This window comes from Thamnophis elegans, chromosome 12 (assembly GCF_009769535.1).
Source record: "Thamnophis elegans isolate rThaEle1 chromosome 12, rThaEle1.pri, whole genome shotgun sequence".
Classification (NCBI taxonomy): domain Eukaryota; kingdom Metazoa; phylum Chordata; class Lepidosauria; order Squamata; family Colubridae; genus Thamnophis; species Thamnophis elegans.
In genome coordinates this window covers 37,500,495-37,521,067 of record NC_045552.1, presented here as the reverse complement: position 1 = coordinate 37,521,067, position 20,573 = coordinate 37,500,495, and the positions used below count along the sequence as shown (strand labels likewise).

The 20,573-nt window shown below is 43.8% G+C and overlaps 1 protein-coding gene across 3 annotated transcripts in view; it reads left to right on the top strand.

The window, feature by feature from the left end:
* ATP7A (ATPase copper transporting alpha) overlaps positions 1–20,123 on the top strand; it is a 45,378-nt gene extending 25,255 nt beyond the window's left edge. For 2 of the 3 annotated variants that reach the window (XM_032227536.1, XM_032227537.1), the window contains exons 10-23: positions 816–1,049; positions 2,361–2,452; positions 2,822–2,949; positions 4,195–4,349; positions 4,936–5,070; positions 6,185–6,379; positions 6,538–6,720; positions 10,824–11,037; positions 15,057–15,215; positions 16,163–16,305; positions 16,549–16,752; positions 18,068–18,185; positions 18,589–18,691; positions 19,359–20,123. In XM_032227536.1, coding sequence (XP_032083427.1) covers positions 816–1,049; positions 2,361–2,452; positions 2,822–2,949; positions 4,195–4,349; positions 4,936–5,070; positions 6,185–6,379; positions 6,538–6,720; positions 10,824–11,037; positions 15,057–15,215; positions 16,163–16,305; positions 16,549–16,752; positions 18,068–18,185; positions 18,589–18,691; positions 19,359–19,635 — 2,340 coding nt within the window. In that variant the 3' untranslated portion in view covers positions 19,636–20,123. The remainder of the gene's footprint in view (positions 1–815; positions 1,050–2,360; positions 2,453–2,821; positions 2,950–4,194; positions 4,350–4,935; positions 5,071–6,184; positions 6,380–6,537; positions 6,721–10,823; positions 11,038–15,056; positions 15,216–16,162; positions 16,306–16,548; positions 16,753–18,067; positions 18,186–18,588; positions 18,692–19,358) is intronic. The other variant, XM_032227538.1, reaches the window with a different exon arrangement.
* Positions 20,124–20,573: the final 450 nt, after the last annotated feature.

Genomic DNA, 20,573 nt, shown 5'->3' with positions numbered 1-20,573 from the left:
CAAAAACTTTTTTTTAATTTGCCTCTTCAAAATCTTGGTGGATCTTATACACTGATGCGTCTTATACTCCAAAAAATATGGTAATTGTGAAACACTGATTAAGTCTCTTTGGGAGAGTAAAATTCAGAGTACCTCTTTAGTGCTTAGGTAGAGCATGTGATTGTGTAGATTGTCACCAGAAAGTGCCAAGTGTCCAGTAGTCATCGTCCTTTACAGTTAACATTTGACTCTACTCTTTCACTGCTCCCCCCACAAGACTAACCTAGAGGTTCGTTTATTGAAATAGTTTTTCTTTTCTATTCTTTTGGAAGAAAGTCAAGAGTAATGTTTTTATTTTGAGCATTTCTGTCCAAATGTTTTGTTATTTTCAGTATCATTTTCCCTTGACATTCAGTGGGAGACTTTTCTTCCTGGTGAAATACCTCTAGCACCACTAAACAAAATGCATTTCACAATTATTCTGAATTTCTTCCGAAACCAAACTTGGGGCGGGAGGGAAGTAAAGGAAAGGATGGAAGAAGCAAGGAGCAAATGGAGAATAAGGAAGGCCCTGTTGAATTTTGCTAGTGAGGCAGAGCAGCCGCACAAGAAGAGGTTTCCCTAGAACTCCCTAGTTGCTCTGTTGGATGCCCCTTGGGAACCTGCTGCTTGCCTGCCAAATCCAGGGGAGATGGGAGGTTGTCTTCTTGAGATGCCCATGCTAAGGGGGAAACTCCTGTGAATTTTCTCCTGAAATTTGGCAGTGAGCGAGCGTTTTGCTCCCTGTTTTCTGTGTTTCGGTGTAGATGTGCTGCTGACATTTGCTCTTCTTGCAGTTCTTCGGAGGCTGGCACTTCTACATTCAAGCCTACAAAGCGCTGAAGCATAAAACAGCCAACATGGACGTGCTGATTGTTCTGGCCACGACCATCGCCTTTGTCTACTCCTTTGTAGTTCTTCTGGTTGCAATGGCCGAGCAGGCAGTGGTCAATCCAGTGACTTTTTTTGACACACCGCCAATGCTCTTCGTGTTTATTGCATTGGGGCGCTGGTTGGAACATGTGGCAAAGGTCAGGGCAAAAGAGTTCTGGTTCAGGGTGGTGGTGACGGTGGAGGGAAACTATGCTTTCAAGTTACCTGCCATGCTCTGTACCTACTTGTGTTTAACTACAAAATGGGTGTTATTAAAAACATATGTTTCAATTGACGAGAATATATGTAACAATAATATAGTACTACACATACACACATGCATTGCAGTGGCATCCTTCAGTCTCAAAAGACTATGGAATCATGCTCTGGGAAGAGGTCAAAGCTGAAGTGTCCTCTCCAGAGCACGAGACCTGGGTAGATTAATGTGGACGATAAACTGTTACTTAAGCAGCAGATCCCCCCTCTCCACATCGCTGACATAGTCCAATGGAACGGCAGAGCCAATACAATTGGTTCTAGTTGCATCGCAGGAGTTACCAGAATGTGGTTGTACGCAGTCACGAACTGCTTTCGGGACTCCGGTTCTGGATTTTGCCTCAAGGTTGACTCCTGAAGCCTTTTCTAGTAGTTGATAGAGCCACAAGGCAGTGGAGGTTTGTCATCAGAGTTTCCCTTCTCCTAGAAGATGGCTCTGCCGCTTTGTCTGCCATTGGGGCACAAAATCCTCTTCCACCTTCAAAAGCATTGACCGTCTTCTCCTGTAACCCTGGAAAGGGGCCCTTACGAGGTGCTACTGGCCAAGCCAGCTGGACTAAGGTTTTTTAAGGAGGTGTTACTCCTCCATCACTCACCCTTTGTCCTGGCTTGTTACAGCAGAGGCTGGCTTCCCAAATGTTGGGCCCAGGATGGCAGATTTACACACACCACACACACACACACACACACACCACAAAGCTGACTGCCTCCCTCTCTTGCAGCCTTTCAGCCTTCTTGAAGAAGGCCTGGAAGGGAGCTGAGTGGCATTTGTGTGCATTCAAGCGACTCCCAATTGAGCTTCCATCAAGCTGCAAGTGAAGGAAAACAGGGGAAGAATAGGGAGGTGAGGGATCTGGCCATCTCTTGGGTGCCCCCTTCTCAGGAACTTTAGCCCTCAAATTTGCTCAGGCTGGAGGTCTGCAGGTTAATGAAAGTTTTTTTTTTAATCTATCAGTGTCTGGCATTACAAACGGTTAATAAGCAAATGTATTTCAAACAAATGTCACACTTCTAAAAACAAATGCTGAATGAAAGGAAACATTATTCCTTCCTTGGAACTTAGATTTTCTTTTTCCTTGCTAGCTTGTGAGGAAACTCTCATGGTTAAAGACCTCTTCCTTAACCTATGATTTTGATGCTGGCAATGCATTTCTGTGGTGCTTTGAATGTAAAACACTTTTAAATCTTTTTAGGGTAAAACATCAGAGGCCCTCGCGAAGCTAATTTCACTACAAGCAACAGAAGCAACTATTGTTACTTTAGGTCCAGATAACATCCTCGTGAGGTATTTCCAGTTCTCTGGTGGCTTTTTAATGAAATATTTATATGCTGCAGTGCTTCGTCCCCTGATATTTCCTTGGAGTCTTTACTTCCATATTGTACCAGGTAACATTCGGCCTATGCAGTTCAGTGTCAATTATAAATCTTTGTAAATGAGACAAGAGTAGCAACCTGACGTGAATTTGCATATATAAGCTACCCAAAACATAATTTCAGCTGGGGATTTCTTTACATTACTCCAACCTCCTGCAGATGAAGAAGACTTTGGACAGGAGTTTAAAAGAAAAGGGCATTCTGTTGTGCAGGATTTAACAATCTGAACTGCTACGTAGCTTCCATCGTTGAGTCTTGAATGTTCTGGCTTCTTCTGCAGCGAAGAGCAAGTGGACGTTGAACTAGTTCAGCGGGGTGACATCGTGAAGGTGGTCCCAGGTGGCAAGTTTCCCGTGGATGGCCGAGTCATTGAAGGACACTCAATGGTAGACGAATCGCTCATCACAGGCAAGCCGGAATGGGATTTCTTTTTTCTTTTAGAAAGTTTTTTATTTTTCTCTTTCAAATTCATTCACAAATATACACTCTTATAATTACTTTTAACATTTATCTATTCATCGTTAATTGTTATTATTATTTTCTTTCAAATGAGTACAGTTTGGGTCACTTTTTGCCACCCCATGCCTCCATCTTATTTTGCAACAACCTTGCTCCTTCTCTTTTCTCAACCTCCCTTCTCTGTCTTCTTCTTTTTTCTTCTCCTTCCTCCTTTCTTCTTCCCCTCTCTTTCCCGCTCTCCCCCTCTCTTCTCCTCCTCCTTACTCTCTCTCCTACTCTTTTTTTAAAAAAACATTTTATTTTGTTTATGCAAACTTCAAATCTTTGCAACACATTACACTTTTTTTACATATCTGTTGTGATTCTTTTATCTGTCCCGTTTTCCCCAAAATAAGACCTCCCCTGATAATAAGCCCAATTGGACTTTTGAGCGCATGTGCAAAAATAAGCCCTCCCCTGAAAATAAGCCCTCCCTGAAAATATTGCAACACAGCAGCAGCTATGAGGTGACCACGCTCACTGCCTCCTGCACCTCAAAAATAACAAGACCTCCCTGAAAATAAGGCCAAGTGCTTATTTCAAGGGTCAAAAGAAAATAAGACCCTGTCTAATTTTCAGGAAAACACGGTACATATAAGTCTTGTATAGCTATAACTTTATATATGTGTGCATTTATATTATTTCATACATCTTTTTTCTTCATTCTATATATAACATTCTATATATTCCATGTATAACAAACTTTATTACATTTGAATTGTTTTGCATCCATTTCCTATTATTTATTTGCTACAGTCTATTTTGTATTTCTATCTTTTAATCATTTTCTGGTTTTGTAGTTGTTTTTTTAATTTGCTGATCTTTCTTTCTTTTTTGCTTTCCTGCCCCCCCCCCCCCCTTTCCTCTAGCCAATTATATCATAAATCCCATATGGAGTAATAGTCAGATTCTTCTTTCTTTTTTAATTCTTTCATGAGCCTACCCATCTCTGCACATTCCAATATTTCCCTCTCCTACTCTTAATTCCCCCCCCTTACTTCCTCTGCTTTTACCCTTTTTTCCTTTCCCTCCTCATCCTTCTTCCTTTCCATTGTTGCCCTCAGAATGGGTTTTCATGGGCCCTAGACTCCATGCTGGGGGGAGGGAAATTGTCAAAGAGCAGCTTCTATTTTGTTTTGTTTCTGATCTATGTAGGTGAAGCAATGCCTGTGATGAAAAAACCTGGAAGTTCAGTCATAGCAGGTTCGATTAATCAGAATGGATCCCTGTTGATCTCGGCAACCCATGTTGGGTCTGACACTACCCTCTGCCAGATCGTAAAGCTTGTGGAAGAAGCTCAAACATCAAAGGTAATTAGACCAACACATTTAGGTTTCTCTCCTGTCTGATGGCCTTGATTGTAGACAGCAAGTTGGTAGCTTTAAGTTAGCTGCAGTCGTATACTACAATATTATAATATAATCATCACATTATCATTAGAATTGCTAAAAACTAAGAGAAGGCAATAATAGAATTGTAAACCACAAAAGCAGAAATATTTGCTGATACAGAAAGCTGTAAAAGTATATTGTTATGTTGTTTGTGTTTTTAATCCATTTTGTATTTGTTTTTTCTTGTTCTTTTTTAACTTGAAAATGTTTAATAAAACCTATTTTTAAAATAAAATAAAATAAAATAAAGTTAGCTGCAGTATATGGTTATGTAATATGCCAAACTGGTCTATGCAGTGAGATTTCAACAAAATTCTGTTTCTCCTTTTTTTTGGCCGTGCCAATAATTATAGCATCAGCAAAGTATGAGTTAAATACCTTTTTCCACTAAAAATCATGTATACTATTTATTACAAATCTGCAGGCTAAAACCCAAACCAGCTGAGCCTCAAAAAAGACTTCTAGAATTAATGTTGCTTCTTTTTCTCTCCTTCCCTTGCTTTAGGCACCAATTCAGCAGTTTGCTGATAAACTGAGCGGCTATTTTGTTCCTTTCATTGTTGGTGTTTCTGTGATTACACTTTTTGCGTGGATTGTGATTGGCTTTGTTAATTTTCAACTGGTAGAAACCTATTTTCTTGTAAGTTTCTTTCCTTTTGTTTTTAATTTTTGTAAAGAAATCACCTGCAAAATCTGATTAACCAAAAGTTTTCCTCTCTTGATTATTGTTCATATTCCCTATATTAGGTATGATAGATTAATTTGAATTTAAATAGAAAAAAAAAAGGAAATACGATTCAGATGCATGGCTTCATAAAGTGGTCTTTTTAAAATGTTGCTTTGCCTGCATCACATTTACATTTTTCCTGATTTTTTCCCAATATTTAAATGGGATTTATGATTCTACTCTAAATGCTAATAATTGCTAATAAAGATCCCTGAAAATGTGACTGGATGATGCCACGCTTAAAAGGCATCTTTCTCAAGAAGAAAATGATCCGTGCTTGCACAAAGGAATTCTTATTTTATAGATCTCAGAGTGGGAAAGGCCCATTTTGACCATCAGTTGATCACCAGCTTAACGAAGAATAAATTATGTACAAAGGCAGTGCAACTTCACACTTTCTGTAATATTTTTTAATGTTGGATCACAACGTTACTTGTATTCATTGTGATTAGTGAAATGCTTAGTATTGTACCCTCCTTTATGCAGTCATTGGAAGTTACAGCAGGAGGTTGAAATGTATTCCTTGAATGTTTCTCTTTGCTGACATTTGACTCTAGCTGGATAGTTTAGTGCCTCTTCCACATTGGTCCTGAAAGTCTATCGGAATTGTCCTCTGCCACATCTTATACTGGACATAATCAAAGTGGAGTTATTTTGAGTTCATTTCCCACACTTTCCTCTTTCTGTGTTGCTGTTACTTCTCCCTTTACTGTTTCATAACCTTTTACCTCCTTCCCACGGCAAGAACTGCACTCTTTCCCACATACACAGATGATATCCAAAACCAAGATGACTAGATTTACACTTCACACAAATCTGTGGTCAACTGAATAAATTACAGTTATGGCTGGGTTAATGCAAAATGATAAACTATACACCCTATTTTATATGCCGCAACTGATGAGTTTCCTTATTGTATTAATTTGAAACCAAAGAAACCATGTTTAAGGCAGCGCATGACCTCATCAAACTGTGACTTCCTTTAAAACAAGTGTCCATTCAGTCCTCTCTCTCTGTGTGCCAACAGGGCTATAATAAGAGCATTTCCAAAGCAGAGGTCGTGATCCGCTTTGCTTTTCAAGCCTCCATTACCGTGCTGTGTATCGCCTGCCCTTGTTCCTTGGGATTAGCCACTCCAACCGCTGTGATGGTGGGAACTGGTGTAGGAGCACAAAACGGCATCTTGATCAAAGGCGGAGAACCGCTGGAGATGGCACACAAGGTAGAAAATGGAATGTCCTTTTTGGTTGAGTGGCAGAGGCAAAAAGATCTCATATCTTACCTTTGTCCAAGAATGCTATGAATCCTCCCCCTCCCCTTCCAAAATATTTGCTGTTGTTTACAACTCTAAAGTTCTATGGACATATGGGTGTTTTGCAGGTTAAAGTTGTGATGTTTGATAAAACAGGAACCATCACCCATGGAACTCCAGTGGTGATGCAGATGAAGATGCTAGTGGAGAGTAACCGGATACCCCGCATGAAAGTCTTGGCACTGGTGGGAACCGCGGAGAGCCACAGTGAGCACCCTTTAGGAGCAGCAATCACAAAGTACTGCAAACAGGTAGAAGAGCAGACCGCAGAACATAGACTCAGAGGGCTGGAAGGGAACTTGGAGGTCTTCTTGTCCTCCTTGCTCAAGGCAGGAGACCTGATATCATCTGGGTCAAATGGTTGCCCAGTCTGTTTTTGAAAACCTCCAGTGGTGGAACACTCACAATTCTGGGAGTCATGTATTCTATAGATTAATTGTTCTCACTGTCAGAAAAATGTCTCCTTAGTTCTTGGTTGGCTCTCTCTGTAATGATCTTCCACCCATTCCTTCTTGTCCTGCCCTCTGGCCCTTTGGAGAATTGGTCACCCTCTTCTTCTCTGTCAGAAGCCTCTCAAGTACTGGAAGACAGTTATCCTGTCCCAACTAATCCTTCCCTTTGATATACTAGACACCATATTTTTCAGAGTATAAGACGCACCTTTCCCCCCCCCCAAAAAAGAGGGTTAAAATCTGGCTGTGTCTTATACACTGAATACAGCATTTTTGGCCTCAAAATGGACATGCAGAGGGTTTGGAAGGCCTGCAAAGTGCTCCTGGGGGCTCGGGAAGGAAAAAAAACGAGTGAAAAACAGGCCGTTTTTTGCCATCCAACCCCCAGGAGCACTTTGCAGGCCTCTCAAACTCTCTGCATGCCCTGTTTTTCACAAAAAAAGAGGGGTGTAGAGGGCTTGGGAGGTCTGCAGAGTGCAAAAACATTTGTTTTTTAATTTATCTCTTTAAAATCTTGGTGCGTTTTATACTCTGAAAAATACAGTACCTACCTAGGTCCTCAACCATTTGTCATATGATTTAGCCTTCTGATCCTTTATTGCCTTCATTGCTCTTCTCTGCACACTTTGTAGGGTCTCCGTGTCTTTTTTGTATCACTGTGACCAGAACTGTATACAATATTCAAGTGTAGCCTCACTTGTGCATTATAAAGTGGCATTGTCACTTCTCGTGATCTTGATGTAATCCCTGTGTTGCAGCTCAAGATTGCATTGGTTGTTTTTTGGGGTTGTTTTTTTTGGTAGTTGCAGAAACTTGCTGGCTCATACTGAAGTGCTGGTTCACTAAGGCACCTAGATCTCTTTCACAGTTGCTACTATTGAGCCAGTTACCACCTATTTTGTACCTGCGCATTTATGCAGGACCTTGTGTTTCTCAACGCTGAAGTCCACCATTGCTATCGTTGTGTTTTCTGCACAAGTCAGCTTACTGATTAGCAAATATGGGCTTCATCCCACTCTGAGTTCCTCGAGCCCGTTGGCAAAATCAGGATTTCAAAAAGAGTGTCAAAGAGGGGAGAAGTCTGATCTCTGCAGAGATGAGTGTCATGGGCCCATCGAGCCTGGTTCGGAGGAGGAGTTGGAACTGGGAGGTATTTGATGGGGATATCTCTCTTGGCATATCTGGAAAAGCCAGGGGCTGAGGATAGTGCCATCCCAGACCCCATAGGCATTGGGGGAACTGGTCAACCAGATGGAGAGCTGCCTGCCCTCACAGACCCAGGGAAGATTGGCTGCTGATTGGCAGTGGTGTTGAGAGGCTGCACATCCCCTCTGAGGAGGAACAGCTGCCTCCCCCGCTGTATCCAAGGGCACGGAGAGCAGAGCGCAGGCAAGCCCAGAGAAGGGCTGCAAGGCTAGTGGGAAGGTGGTCGCCCCACCCCTCCTCACAAGGGACACCTGGAGTGGAGGGGCCTAAGGAGAAGCCGAATTAACTTTGGGCAGGCACAAGTGTTTTGTGTGGCTTACACTAATTGTTCATTTGATGCTGATTTCAGGCTCTTAACAGTATCATTTTCCCCAACATGGAAGGTGAGAAAGGAATAATAATCAGTGGGCTTGGTTATTTTAGTGAGCTTCTCTGACATATCTTTGATCTTTGCACCTGGGAGACAATCCTTGATATAGATTGTCCGGTCTACAAATTGCTGATTCTATTACTCTGAGAAGGAGTCACCAATCGGTCCCACCTTCTTTTTTCTCTTTGGTGGACTGGGGGGGGGGGGGGCTCTTTGTCTTTGTGACGATCTGAGCCACTTTTCTTCCATTAGGGAGCATTTGATGAAGCCCCGACTGCAGCTGTCTGTCTTTTCTTCCAGGGGAGGAGATGAAATTGTTCAACTCCAGTGGCGGGGACAGTCTTCCTGGGTTGTTGGTTTTTTTGTCCTCTGAGTGACATGCCACTATTGGTCTTCCTTGTTGTTTCTTCTTTGCTGCCTTTATTTTGAATACAGACTTGCCAAAGAATTCCTCATTCTCACAGATGAGACTCAGAGTGGTTAGACTTGCCCCTAAATCAGTGGTCCCCCAACCCTTGTGGCTTGGCAGTCTGGCTGGGGAGTGGTGGTAGAGAGGAGAACTGGGCCGCACAAGCAACAGACTGCGCATGTGCAAGTGCCTACCAGCTCACACTCACACAAGTTGAGCTGTGCACGCTGCAGCCAGCCACTTGCATGGCCTAATTCGGCCTGGAGGTGGGGGACCCCTTCTCTAAACCTTCCTCTATCTCCTTTAGCAATCCAACAAGTTTGCACTTGGCGCGGATCTTTTAAGATGTTAGAAATTGTCTTCACCAACATGCCCTGTTGAACAGTTCCCATCACCTCTTGCTGGCATAGCACTTTTGTACTCCTGAAAGTATGGGTGCTGAGATCTAGTACATTGCAGATAACTGCTAAGATAAGTCAGAGTGGATACTTCACCATTACACAGAAACATTGCCAGTGTCCTGTCCAGGGGAATTGCAGATTTGAACTCTGTCCTTCTTCCATCTAGGAGGGGCAAATGAATTCAGACCCTATTCAGATGTGTGAGGACTGGCAGATCTTGAGTCATTTCCCATTTTCTCATTCTTAGCCTAACTCACTCCTCAGGAGCGATAAGAGAATGCAGGCAATAAAATGAGATTTAAATATGCTACTTTTGCTCCTTAGAAAAAAGATGGGTTCAAATATAAGTAAATGGGCAGAATGTACAAGATCCGTACTGCTAGTAATGTATTCAGTTACGTGGGGCACATAATTCAAAATAGCCTGCAGATAATCCCTCTTGGAGGTCTTCATTCCTCACATCCTCCAGATTTGGGAAGGCTGCTTATTGCTTCAAACACCGCTGTATTTTATTCCCACATTGGAGCCGTAGTGGCTCAGTGGTTAGAATGCAGTATTGCAGGCTAATTCTGCTAACTGCCGGCCATTTGAGCCTCACCAGCTCAAGGTTGACTCAGCATTTCCCATCCTTCCGAGGTCGGTAAAAGGAGGACCGAGATTGTTGGGGGCAATTTGCTGACTCTGTAAACTGCTTAGAGATGGCCGTAAAGCACTGTATCTACCGTATATACTCGAGTATAGGCCGACCCGAATATAAGCCGAGGCACCTAATTTTACCACAAAAAACTGGAAAAGTTATTGACTCGAGTATAAGCCTAGGGTGGGAAATGCAGCAGCTACCGGTAAATTTCAAAAATAAAAATAGATACCAATAATGTTTTTGAATATTTATTTCAAAGAAAAACAGTAAACTAGCGGTGTATTCAATGAAATACTTCACTCACCTCATGATGCTGATGTCCCGCTGTGATGATGATGTCCCGTGCAGCCGCGGGAGCGATGTCCCGCCTCCTATGACACATGGCACAGTGATTCCTATCATTGGATCACTGTACCAGAGGAGGTGGGACATCGCTATGTGGCTGCTTGCCATAACAAGGAGGAGGTGGGACATCGTTGCAGAGTGGCAGGAGGGGGAGGAAGGGGAATCGTAAGACAGCCCTGGATTACATTAGAACGTGAGGAGGGGGGATGGTGCGGTGCGCGCTGCGCGGCAAACTGACACAGAGGGAGGGGAAACTAACAGGGGCACTGGGCCATTCACGAGTGTCACCCAGCGGCATGGCCCCGCCCCTTTTTCTCCTCCATTTCGGGCAAATTTTTCACTGACTCGAGTATAAGCCGAGGCGGCTTTTTTCAGCCCAAAAAGTGGGCTGAAAAACTAGGCTTATACTCGAGTATATACAGTAAGTGCTATTGCTATTGCTATTGGAGTCTCGATTTGGAACTCTTTTTTGAGATGATGGTCCTGTTTCTGCCCACGTGAATTTGTTGTGTGATCCTTTTGTTTCTCTAGGAATTGGATGCAGATACCCTTGGGACGTGCACTGATTTCCAGGTGGTGCCCGGCTGTGGTATTAGCTGTAAAGTTACCAATATTGAAGCCTTACTCCGTAGCAAGAGTGAAACTGTGGAAGAGACCAATGTCAGGAACGCTGCTCTAGTGAACATGGATGAGAAGACTGATCCCCTCATGCAGCCAGCTTTGATCATCAATGAGCAGGTGCCAGGTGAGTTCACGTGTGACATGTGTGTCTGGTAAATGGGAGCTTGTGTTCCTGGCAAGGGTTTGGCTTCTGGAGAGAGGAGGGGATTTCCGTTTTCTGGATTGGCGTGTTATCGTGCCTTGTAAGACAACTGCGTGGTAAATGCTTCCTCTTTCATTCTGTGTTAATTCACAGCCAAACACAACCATGTGAATAAAATGTTCCTTCGTTGCCCCAGCAGGAAGCCGCCAAGTGGGCAGGGATTTACATTGCTACAGAGAGTCTGCCTTCCGGTTGGCACAAGTTACATTATGATGCTTATTAAATAGCCTGCTTTATGTCATTAGGGTACAAGAGTTTGTAAATAAAGTCTGGGATCTTCTACTTTTTTTTTTTTGCAAAAAAAATTTATTAAACAAACAGCACACAAAAAAAATCATCATCTTACATTACATCTTGTAAAAAGTGCGACAGTTGGTTACAATTAGCTTCCGTGCATCTCTTCCACAGTCATTACTTATATTCATATCAGATGTCAAAGATTCTTAATGAGTCTTACTATCAACATAGCATAGTTCTCATTTGACTGAAGTTGTTTTAGTGTCCTTTTGCCTAAAATAATCAATAGTTAAAAACACAACCACCTGATGGCATTTCATTAATTATTACAAAATCATCCAATAGCCTTAAGCCTTTATAACATATTCTAAATAAAGATTAGTTGACAAGTTCTAAGCCTTTTTTTTCCAAGCCACTGTTTACAATTTGTGTCCCGGTTCCTTTTGTTATGGTAACACACACACACACACACACACACACAGACACAGACACAGACACACAATTAACTGTATCCCTTATCCTTATCATTCCATTATTAGTTGTTATAATTAATATTGGTTAACTGAAGATCCTTTACTGTTTATATCAATTTTCTTCTCATCAAACCAACACATATGCATACCTTATTGCCCTTATTGATTATTTATTTAACTTTTTTTTGAAGGGGGGAGGGGGAGTTGACAGTCCAATTTGACCCAAAAAGCAAAGGATGATTGGGCAGGATTATCTTGTAGCTTCCCCTGGGCCTTACTGACCCACATGGGATGTTCTGCAAATGGAATCTGGTCTGGGTGCACTTGCTTTGGGTTTCAAGGAAGCTGCTGTTTTCCAATTCTCTTGTAGAGGAAGATTATTCCTAGGCAGAACTGAAAGTAAGGAGTGATTGGCCCTGTGGCAAAGGGGAGAAATGCACAATCCCCAGGCCCACTGGGGCTCTTTTTTGAATTTTAAATGATGACCCAGGCTATGGTAGAAAGCTGGTAAACCTTTCTAAGACTAGTTTATTTTGTGACCATTGAAGCAAATGGGATGGACTTTGCACAGTAAGATGCTCAGTGGCTTCGGGTACTTTCATTTCATTCTGCAGATGGAAGGGACAGCTGCTTTTTCTGGAAGACATGGCAACGTAATTAGGCATAAGATGACACCAGAGGTGGTATTCAGCAGGTTCTGTCCAGTTCTGGAGAACTGGTAGCGGAAATTTTGAGTAGTTGGGAGAACCAATAAATACCGCCTCTGACTGGCCCTGCCCCCATCTATTATCTGCCTCCCGAGTCCCGGTTGTTTGGGAGAGAATGGGGATTTTGCAGTATCCTTCCCCTGCCACGCCCACCAAGCCATGCCATGCCCACAGAACCAGTAGTAAAAAAAAATTGAATCCCACCATTGTATGACATCACTTACAACTTAAAGCAGTCCAACGATGGTCACATTGATTTTTGTTTTTAATTTACTGGCTCTAAGCATATTTATGGACAGTCATGTAATCAGGCTATTTCTGATCTCGTTCATTCCTTAGCGAGAAATGAATAAAGATTCTTACAAACTTTCCACTCATGAGCAGTTCCATTTATTATTTAATAAATATCAGTAGGCGTTTGGTAGCATCTTTTCCAACTAACAAATATTATTTAAAAAGCAGAAGCTTTTGTCAGCTGCAGCTTCCTTGATTGGATAGTATGGCTAGAGAGATGTACGATTGAAATTATGATGAGACAGGGAGTAGGAAGGAAGAAAATGGTTTGGTTACGAAGATTCAGGGTACATGTGAGATAAATTATCTAGGACCTTATCGATTAACTATTGTATAAAGAACCATTGTGTTGTTGAGATTTCCTGAGGTAGCGTGACACTTTTTAGTGTACATGAGTTCAGCAACCTCTCCCTCGATTAAGTCATTAAAACTTCTTTTTATACCCATAATGGTTTCTTTGAGATCTGCTATAGGGTGTCCTGAGAGATTAAAATGCCCTGATGCTACTTTGTCCTTGTTTTGAATCCTTCTTTTGATGACCAACTTCTATTATTATTCTTGCGCATCTGTTGTGAGGTATACCTTATGAACATCAGTAGTACCCGTGAGAGGGATCTAGGTATCCTCATGGTCCACCACCATGAGGATACCTGTGAGCCAGCAGTGTGTTACAGTTGCCAAAAGGGCCAATGCAGTCTTAGATTGCATTAACAGAAGGACAGCATCAAGATCACCAGAAGTGATAGCCCCCTAAGGCCACACCTGGCACACTGCCAGTTCTGGTCACCACAATGCAAAAAGGATTCTGAGACCTGAGAAAGAGTGCAGAGAAGAGCAACAAAGAGGATAAGGGGTCTGGAGCAGTGGTGGGTTGCAGGCAGTATGCCCTGGTATGGGCGTACCGGAGCTTGCCCGGAGCACTGGATACCATTCCAATACAGTGCTCTGGAGAGCCTGCCCGCCTGCCCGAGCTCCTTACTAGTCTTTTAAGTCTTCGGCACTTCCACGCACGTGCATGGCGCTTACAGCACCTGCACCATGCTCCGCTGAGCAGGTGGAGCATCATGGAGGCTTGCGGAGGTGCTAAGACGCATGCGTGCGCTGCGCGCATCCATGTGGATGCTGCCGGGCCTGTTCCAACTGTACCAGTTGGAACGGGATCTGGAATTCACCACTGGTCTGGAGGCTAAACTATATGATAAATAGCTAAGGAGACTAGGTATGTTTTGCCTAATGAACAGGAGTCTGAGAGATAATTTATCCTCCAAAGCATCTGTGGACATAACGAAAAACAGCTGGAAGCTGGAGAGTGGCTGGAGAGATCCAACATGGAACTGAGGAGAATCTTCCTAACAATGAGAACCGTTAGTCCAGGGGTTGGCAACTTTAAACACTCAAAGAGCCGCAAAGGTCCTAATCGAAAGCCATCCATTCAATTCTAGAGCTGGCCCGAAGTCCAGTTCCCCCATCATAGAGTCTCCTCCAAGCATGGCGTACTTTTTCCTTTTATCGACTGGCAATAGAAAGCCGCAGCAGAGGGATGAAAGAGCCACATGCAGCTCCAGAGCCGCAGGTTGCTGACCCCTGCCATTGCTGTGGTTTTCAAAAAAAATATTGGACAACCATTAGTCCAGGATGGAATAAGGCCTGGGTTCCTTCCAGCCCTATGATTCTAAATCCCTGTGGCCCGACAAAACCGCGCTCGTGAAAATAGCAGCGACAAATAAGCGCCGACAAGTACGCGTCATCATTAGCATGCCCACATTACCACGTCGATATCAGCGCGACAACGAAAGCGCGAAGGAAGAAAGGTTTTTGTATTTTTAATGTTTTGAAACAGTGAAATGTAAATAAAAGTTAGGGTTAGGTTTAGGGTTAGGTTTAGGGGTTAGGGTTAGGTTTAGGGTTAGGTTTAGGGGTTTGGTTTAGGGTTCAGTTTAGGGTCGTATTTTGCTGATCGCTTGGGAAGGCGCGGATTTGCCCTCCGCGCTTATGTCGGCGCGGTAGGGTCGCATTTCGTTTAGCGCTTCCGACGGCGCGGATTAGCCCTTCGCGCTTATGTCGGCGCAGATAAGGGCTTCGCAGTATTGTCGGTGAACCCTAAATCCCATATCTTTGAATAATATTCATTAGCCTGAAACGGTGCAACATAGTTCCAATTTTTGGCTGCCCTTGACTAATGACTGTTCTTAGTGTTAAATTGTTCCTCTCTTTTTTTGGATAATGGAAGTTTTCCCTTCAGACACATGGATGTCGCACAAATACTCTGTTCTCATTGGAAACCGAGAGTGGATGTCTAGGAACGGCCTTCTTCTCAAAAGTGACATTGACGAAACCATGATGGAGCACGAGTGCCGAGGCCGCACGGCAGTTCTTATAGCTGTGGATGGTAGGTTTGAGGACTGGGATATTCAGCCTTTTAGTTTGAAAAGGCTGAAAGGGGTGCAGGGAAAAAGGACGTATAACCGGAAGTATTGAAACAATTGGCAGGGTATAAATGTTGATCAATGGGAGGAAAATTATTGACAAAGATGCACCTCAGAAAAGTTCTAAATAATGAATAAAACTCCAGAGTATTTCTGAATGGCTATTTAGGAGTATTTATTGCATTTACAATAAACATAAATGCTCAATCATTTGGCTGTCTAAACTTTGTTAACCATTGTCATTGACTATTTATTTCTTAAATAATGCAAATATATATACTATCAAATAGTCTTGCCTTCAAATATTCAACAGAGTTGTTTCAATATGAGATGGACAGCTAATAAATAAGTAAATTAATTCTTACTAAACTCTTTTAGAAATAAAATATTCTCTTTGTTTCATTGGAATATTTCAATCATTGGCCTAAATTGAATGCCACAATAAACCAGGGTTAAGCCCAGCTTGGATGAACACTATTTGCTTAAACAAATGTAGGTTTATTCTCTGTGAAGGTGTGTCATAATTTTTTTCCCTCTCTTAATCCTAACCACATATTTGACTTTAAGTAATCTTGTCTCCTGGAAATCCTTCATATCATTCATATATATTTTTAAATTTTATGATCTTCCAATGCACCATTGTTGCTATTTTGTCACACCGTTGTTTGTTGTCAGTCTGTGTGATCTTCTTGTAGCAACTAAACAAGTGGTCCACTATTATTACTCCTTAAACTTGTAGGCTGCCTGATTGTCAAAAATTGTGGGCAGCTCACAACAATCAACACATTTTTTTTTAATCTTGTAAAACATGACTACGTAAGTCAGTTCTCAGTTTAGGAAGGGACATAATGGAAAAGTGTGTCTTTTCTGGAGGCATCCATGCCTTCATGGGAACCTGTTTGTCTCCTAGGGGAGTTGTGTGGCCTGGTAGCCATTGCTGACACCGTGAAGCCCGAAGCGGATCTTGCTGTGCGGACTCTGAAGGGGATGGGTTTGGAGGTGGTCCTGATAACGGGGGACAATGGCAAAACTGCCAGGTCGATTGCTTCTCAGGTAAGCTGCTGGATTCTTGAGGCTTCCCTGGATGCCTCCAAGGCTTTACCATGCAGTCGGCTTATGTCGTATTTTCATTTGTCATATCTTGCCTTCCCTCACTGGTGACTGGAGAGATGCCTTGGGAAGAAAGACCAGAGTCTCTTGGGAGGGGGCCTTGTCTCACCCTGATTCCGGAGCCTGGTGTTGCCCCCAATAGCCTCCTTCCTTTGGAGGTTTCAGCTTTCTCTCTTTTGCTTTTAGGTTGGCATCACAAAAGTATTTGCTGAAGTGCTCCCCTCCCACAAAGTTGCCAAAGTGAGGCAGCTGCAGGAAGAAGGGAAGCGGGTGGCTATGGTGGGCGATGGCATCAATGATTCCCCAGCCCTGGCCATGGCTGATGTTGGCATTGCCATTGGCACAGGCACAGACGTGGCTATAGAAGCAGCTGACGTGGTTTTGATCAGGGTAAGTTGTGTGGTGGAGGGGAAGACTCTGCCAAAGTCTGAGCCTGCATCGATTTGTGCATTTCCTTTCTGGAATGGAGAGGAAAAGCTAGGAGGGAATCCAAGGGGCTGTAACTCAAGCTCTACTCGGTGGGAGGAGCCCTATTGAAGGAGCCCAGTAGGACTCCTTCAGGAAAGGGGTGTCGCGGTCTCTGGGCCACTCGTTCCACTCTTAAATTGCTCCTACTGCCGCTTTTCTTCATTTGAATGAAAAACATACTGTTTTGGTGGCCAGGAACCCTATTTTGATGAAAGGCCCAGTGGGTAGAGAAGTGGTACAAAGTGAGCAGGCCAGAGCCAGGATTTTTAAAGATGAGCTGTGGTGGTGCAGTGGTTAGAATGCAGTACTGCAGGCTACTTCTGCTGACTGACTGCAATTTGGCAGTTCAAATCTCAAGGTTGACTCAGCCTTCCTCAGTGGATAAAATGAGGACCCAGATTGTTGGGGGCAACAGGCTGCCTCTGTAAACCGCTCAGAGAGGGCTGTGAAGTGGTATACACCATATTTTTCGGATTATAAGACGCATCAAGATTTCAAAGAGAAAAAATAAGAAAAATAAGTTTTTGTCCTCCCTGACCCACAGGTGCACTCTACAGACTTCAGCAGGGCTGGGGGAAGGGGAAAATGCCCCTGTTTTTTGCCCATTTTTCACCAAAACGGGGGCATTTTTCCCTTCCCCCAGCCTGCTGAAGCCTGCAGAGTGCTTCTGGGAGGTGGGGGAAGGCAAAAACACCTCAGTTTTGGGCAAATGGGCAAAAAATGGTCCATTTTTCACAAAAATGGGATGCGGGAGCGGAGCTTCGGGAGGCCAGAAATGTTCGGTATATAATACGCACCAAAATTTCCACACTTTTATACTCTGAAAACGGTGCATCTTATACTCTGAAAAATATGGTACATCTAAATGCTATTGCTATTGCTATTATTTTCTATTTCCTTTTCTGGTAGAATGCTTATTTATTCTTTGAGGCCTAGTCTATATAGCTTTAGGGATCCCTTTTGTGTGTTTCTTCTCCAGATGAGAGTCAGAAGCCCAGCAGTTGAGTGGAAAGTAGATGAAAGGAAAAGGGAGGCAAAGCAGACCTCAGGGTTACAGGTTGTCCAGCCTGCCCCCTACATTTTTTTTATTATATGTGCACTTTCTAAAATGGTCCAATGGTGTTGAGTTAGCTGAGGTCCAGAAAGAGATGCAGCTTTGTTAAGTTACCAGGAATCTAAAGTGTTGATTGATAGAATAAATCCTGTTAAGTAATTTCTGAATCAACGTATTTTGCAGAATGATTTGCTGGATGTGGTGGCAAGCATAGATTTATCACGGAAAACTGTTAAAAGGATACGAATCAACTTCATCTTTGCTCTCATATACAATCTTATTGGTATTCCTGTCGCTGCAGGTATGTAACATTTCTTGGTGCTGAACCAAGTGCTTGGTGTCCTCCGCAAAAGGTCTCTAAATTTATAGAGAGAGAGCTAAGAAGTAAAACAAAAAGCTGCAGGAAATTATACCTGAGAAAAGAAGCATTAAGAGGACATCAAATTCCGGACTGTCCTCTCATTTTGCTTCAGTCGGTTTAGGGAGAGAAAGGAGGAATTTTGAGTTTAGTCAAAATAAAATAAATTTGGAGGGCTAAGAAATTTCTTCTGTGCAAGTGGCTTCCTAAATCCCCTCTTTTCACTTTGGGTTCTAGTTTCTCTCCTCCCCCCACTTCCAGTGACAGAAAATAGTTGTGAAAATGCTTCACGCTTTGTGTATTTGAGTTTCGGTGCTCCCCTGAACTCTGGCATGCTTGGTCCTAGGTGTCTTCCTGCCGATTGGCTTGGTTCTGCAGCCTTGGATGGGCTCTGCAGCGATGGCAGCCTCCTCTGTGTCCGTTGTGTTGTCTTCTCTGCTGCTAAAACTGTGAGTAGCTCTGCAGGCAGGAGTGGGGGAGCACTGCCAGGTGCCTTGTGTAGGAGAGGGCAAAGGGTTCCTTTTGGGGGGATCTCCGTGAGCGAAAGGCCATCCAGGGCAAGGAAGACTTGCAATAATGTCAGCTTAAACAAAAGGTTTAGTAAATGATCTGCTTAAAGCAGGTACTGTGTTTTCCTGAAAACAAGATAGAGTCTTATTTTCTTTTGACCCCCAAAATAAGTGCTTGGCCTTATTTTTGTGTAGCTCTTATTATTTTTGAGGTGCAGGAGGTGACGAGCGTGGTCACCTCATGGCTGCTGCTGTGTTGCAATATTTTCAGGGGAGGGGTTATATTAGCACATGCGCTGAAAAGCCTGATTGGGCTTATTATCTGGGGAGGTCTTATTTTGGGGAAAACGGGGTAGGAAAATGTTTTGAGGCTACAAAAGTGATAGGCAGAGAAGACGAGGTTTCTTGTGTGGAAGTAGTTTTGTGGAAGAGTTGTGCTCTTCACACTTGACACAAAGTGTGCCCCTAGTGCACCCTTCTGCCCCAATTGTAAAAGGTGCCAGAAAGGTCAGCTTCACCCATGGAGCTCTCAGGGCTGTAAGGTCTGGGCAGTGCCTGCTTGAATTGTCAAGAACCACACACCAATCTTGGCTCTGTTCCCCTTTAGTTATAAGAAGCCTACCTGTGAGAAGTACGAGCGCCACGCCCGCACCCAGGTGAGGTGCAAGAGCACCTCAGAAATCAGTGTCCATATTGGGATCGATGACGTTGGGCCAGGGTCTCCGAAACTGAGCCTCATGGACCGAATTATTCACTACAGCCAAGCCTCCATCAGCTCCCTCTTCTCCGACAAGCACTCCCTCAACAACATGGCCCTGAGCGAGGCGGACAAGCACTCGCTTCTGGTGGGGGATTCCCAGGAGGAAGACGACACGACCGTCTGAAGAGGCTGAGCAGGGCCGAGGGCTCGGCTGTTCAGGCATCTCTTGTGCTTGACCTGCTCAGCTGAAGTGGTGCAGGAACTCTGGATTTTCTTTCCCCCCCAGGGAGATCAGAGTCTTCTACACTGTTTTGCCCCTCTGAGCAGCCGCAATGGGACAAAAGATTCCAGAAGGAAGCAGAACCCGGAGCTACAGTACTGAGTTGCTTTTCAAGTTGCTTTTTGGGGGGAAGAAGCCAAAATAAGGATACCTCCCAGCTACCAGCAGACAGTTTCTAGGTCGTGTTTTTTTCCCCCCCATTTGCCAAAGAAGCGTGCCTTACTTCTACATCGGAGCAGAGGCATTCTCAGGACAGGTCACGGCTGGAACTGGGAGAGAGAGAAAGCAGAGCGGTCCTTCTGTTTGATGTCTTGCCTCTTGGCCAACCACAGACTGTATCCTCCTCCTTCTCCTCCTCCTCCTCCTCCTCCTCCTCCTCCTCCTCCTCCTCCTCCTCCTCCTCCTCCTCCTCCTCCTCCTCCTCCTTCTCCTCCCGAAGCTGTTGAGAGCCAGTCAGGCCAGGCTGGTACCTTCTGGGCCTCAGCAGGACTCCACCTTGTCTTTCCCACCCTCATTTGTGGCTTGTGAGGAATGCAGGAACAGACTCTTGTGGTGAGCTTGCCCTTCCTTCCCCTGCCTGATTTGCAGGAATCAAAGCCGTGCCATCCCTCCCTGCTCCCTCAAGTTTCTTCCCTTCTTGTTTTGTGTGTGGATCTAGCCAAACCAGCTCTTCTTTCTTCCTCCGATGGTCACCCAGTACCCTTAAAGACCTGAGATTGCCAGTGGCCTCCCTGTTGTTCTCAACTGTTTGTATCATGTGAAGAATAATGTCTCAGGTTTGCCTGGCTGAGAGAATTCAGAGGCTGGGGCCTCCCCCCCCCCTCCACCCTGTAAGATCAGTC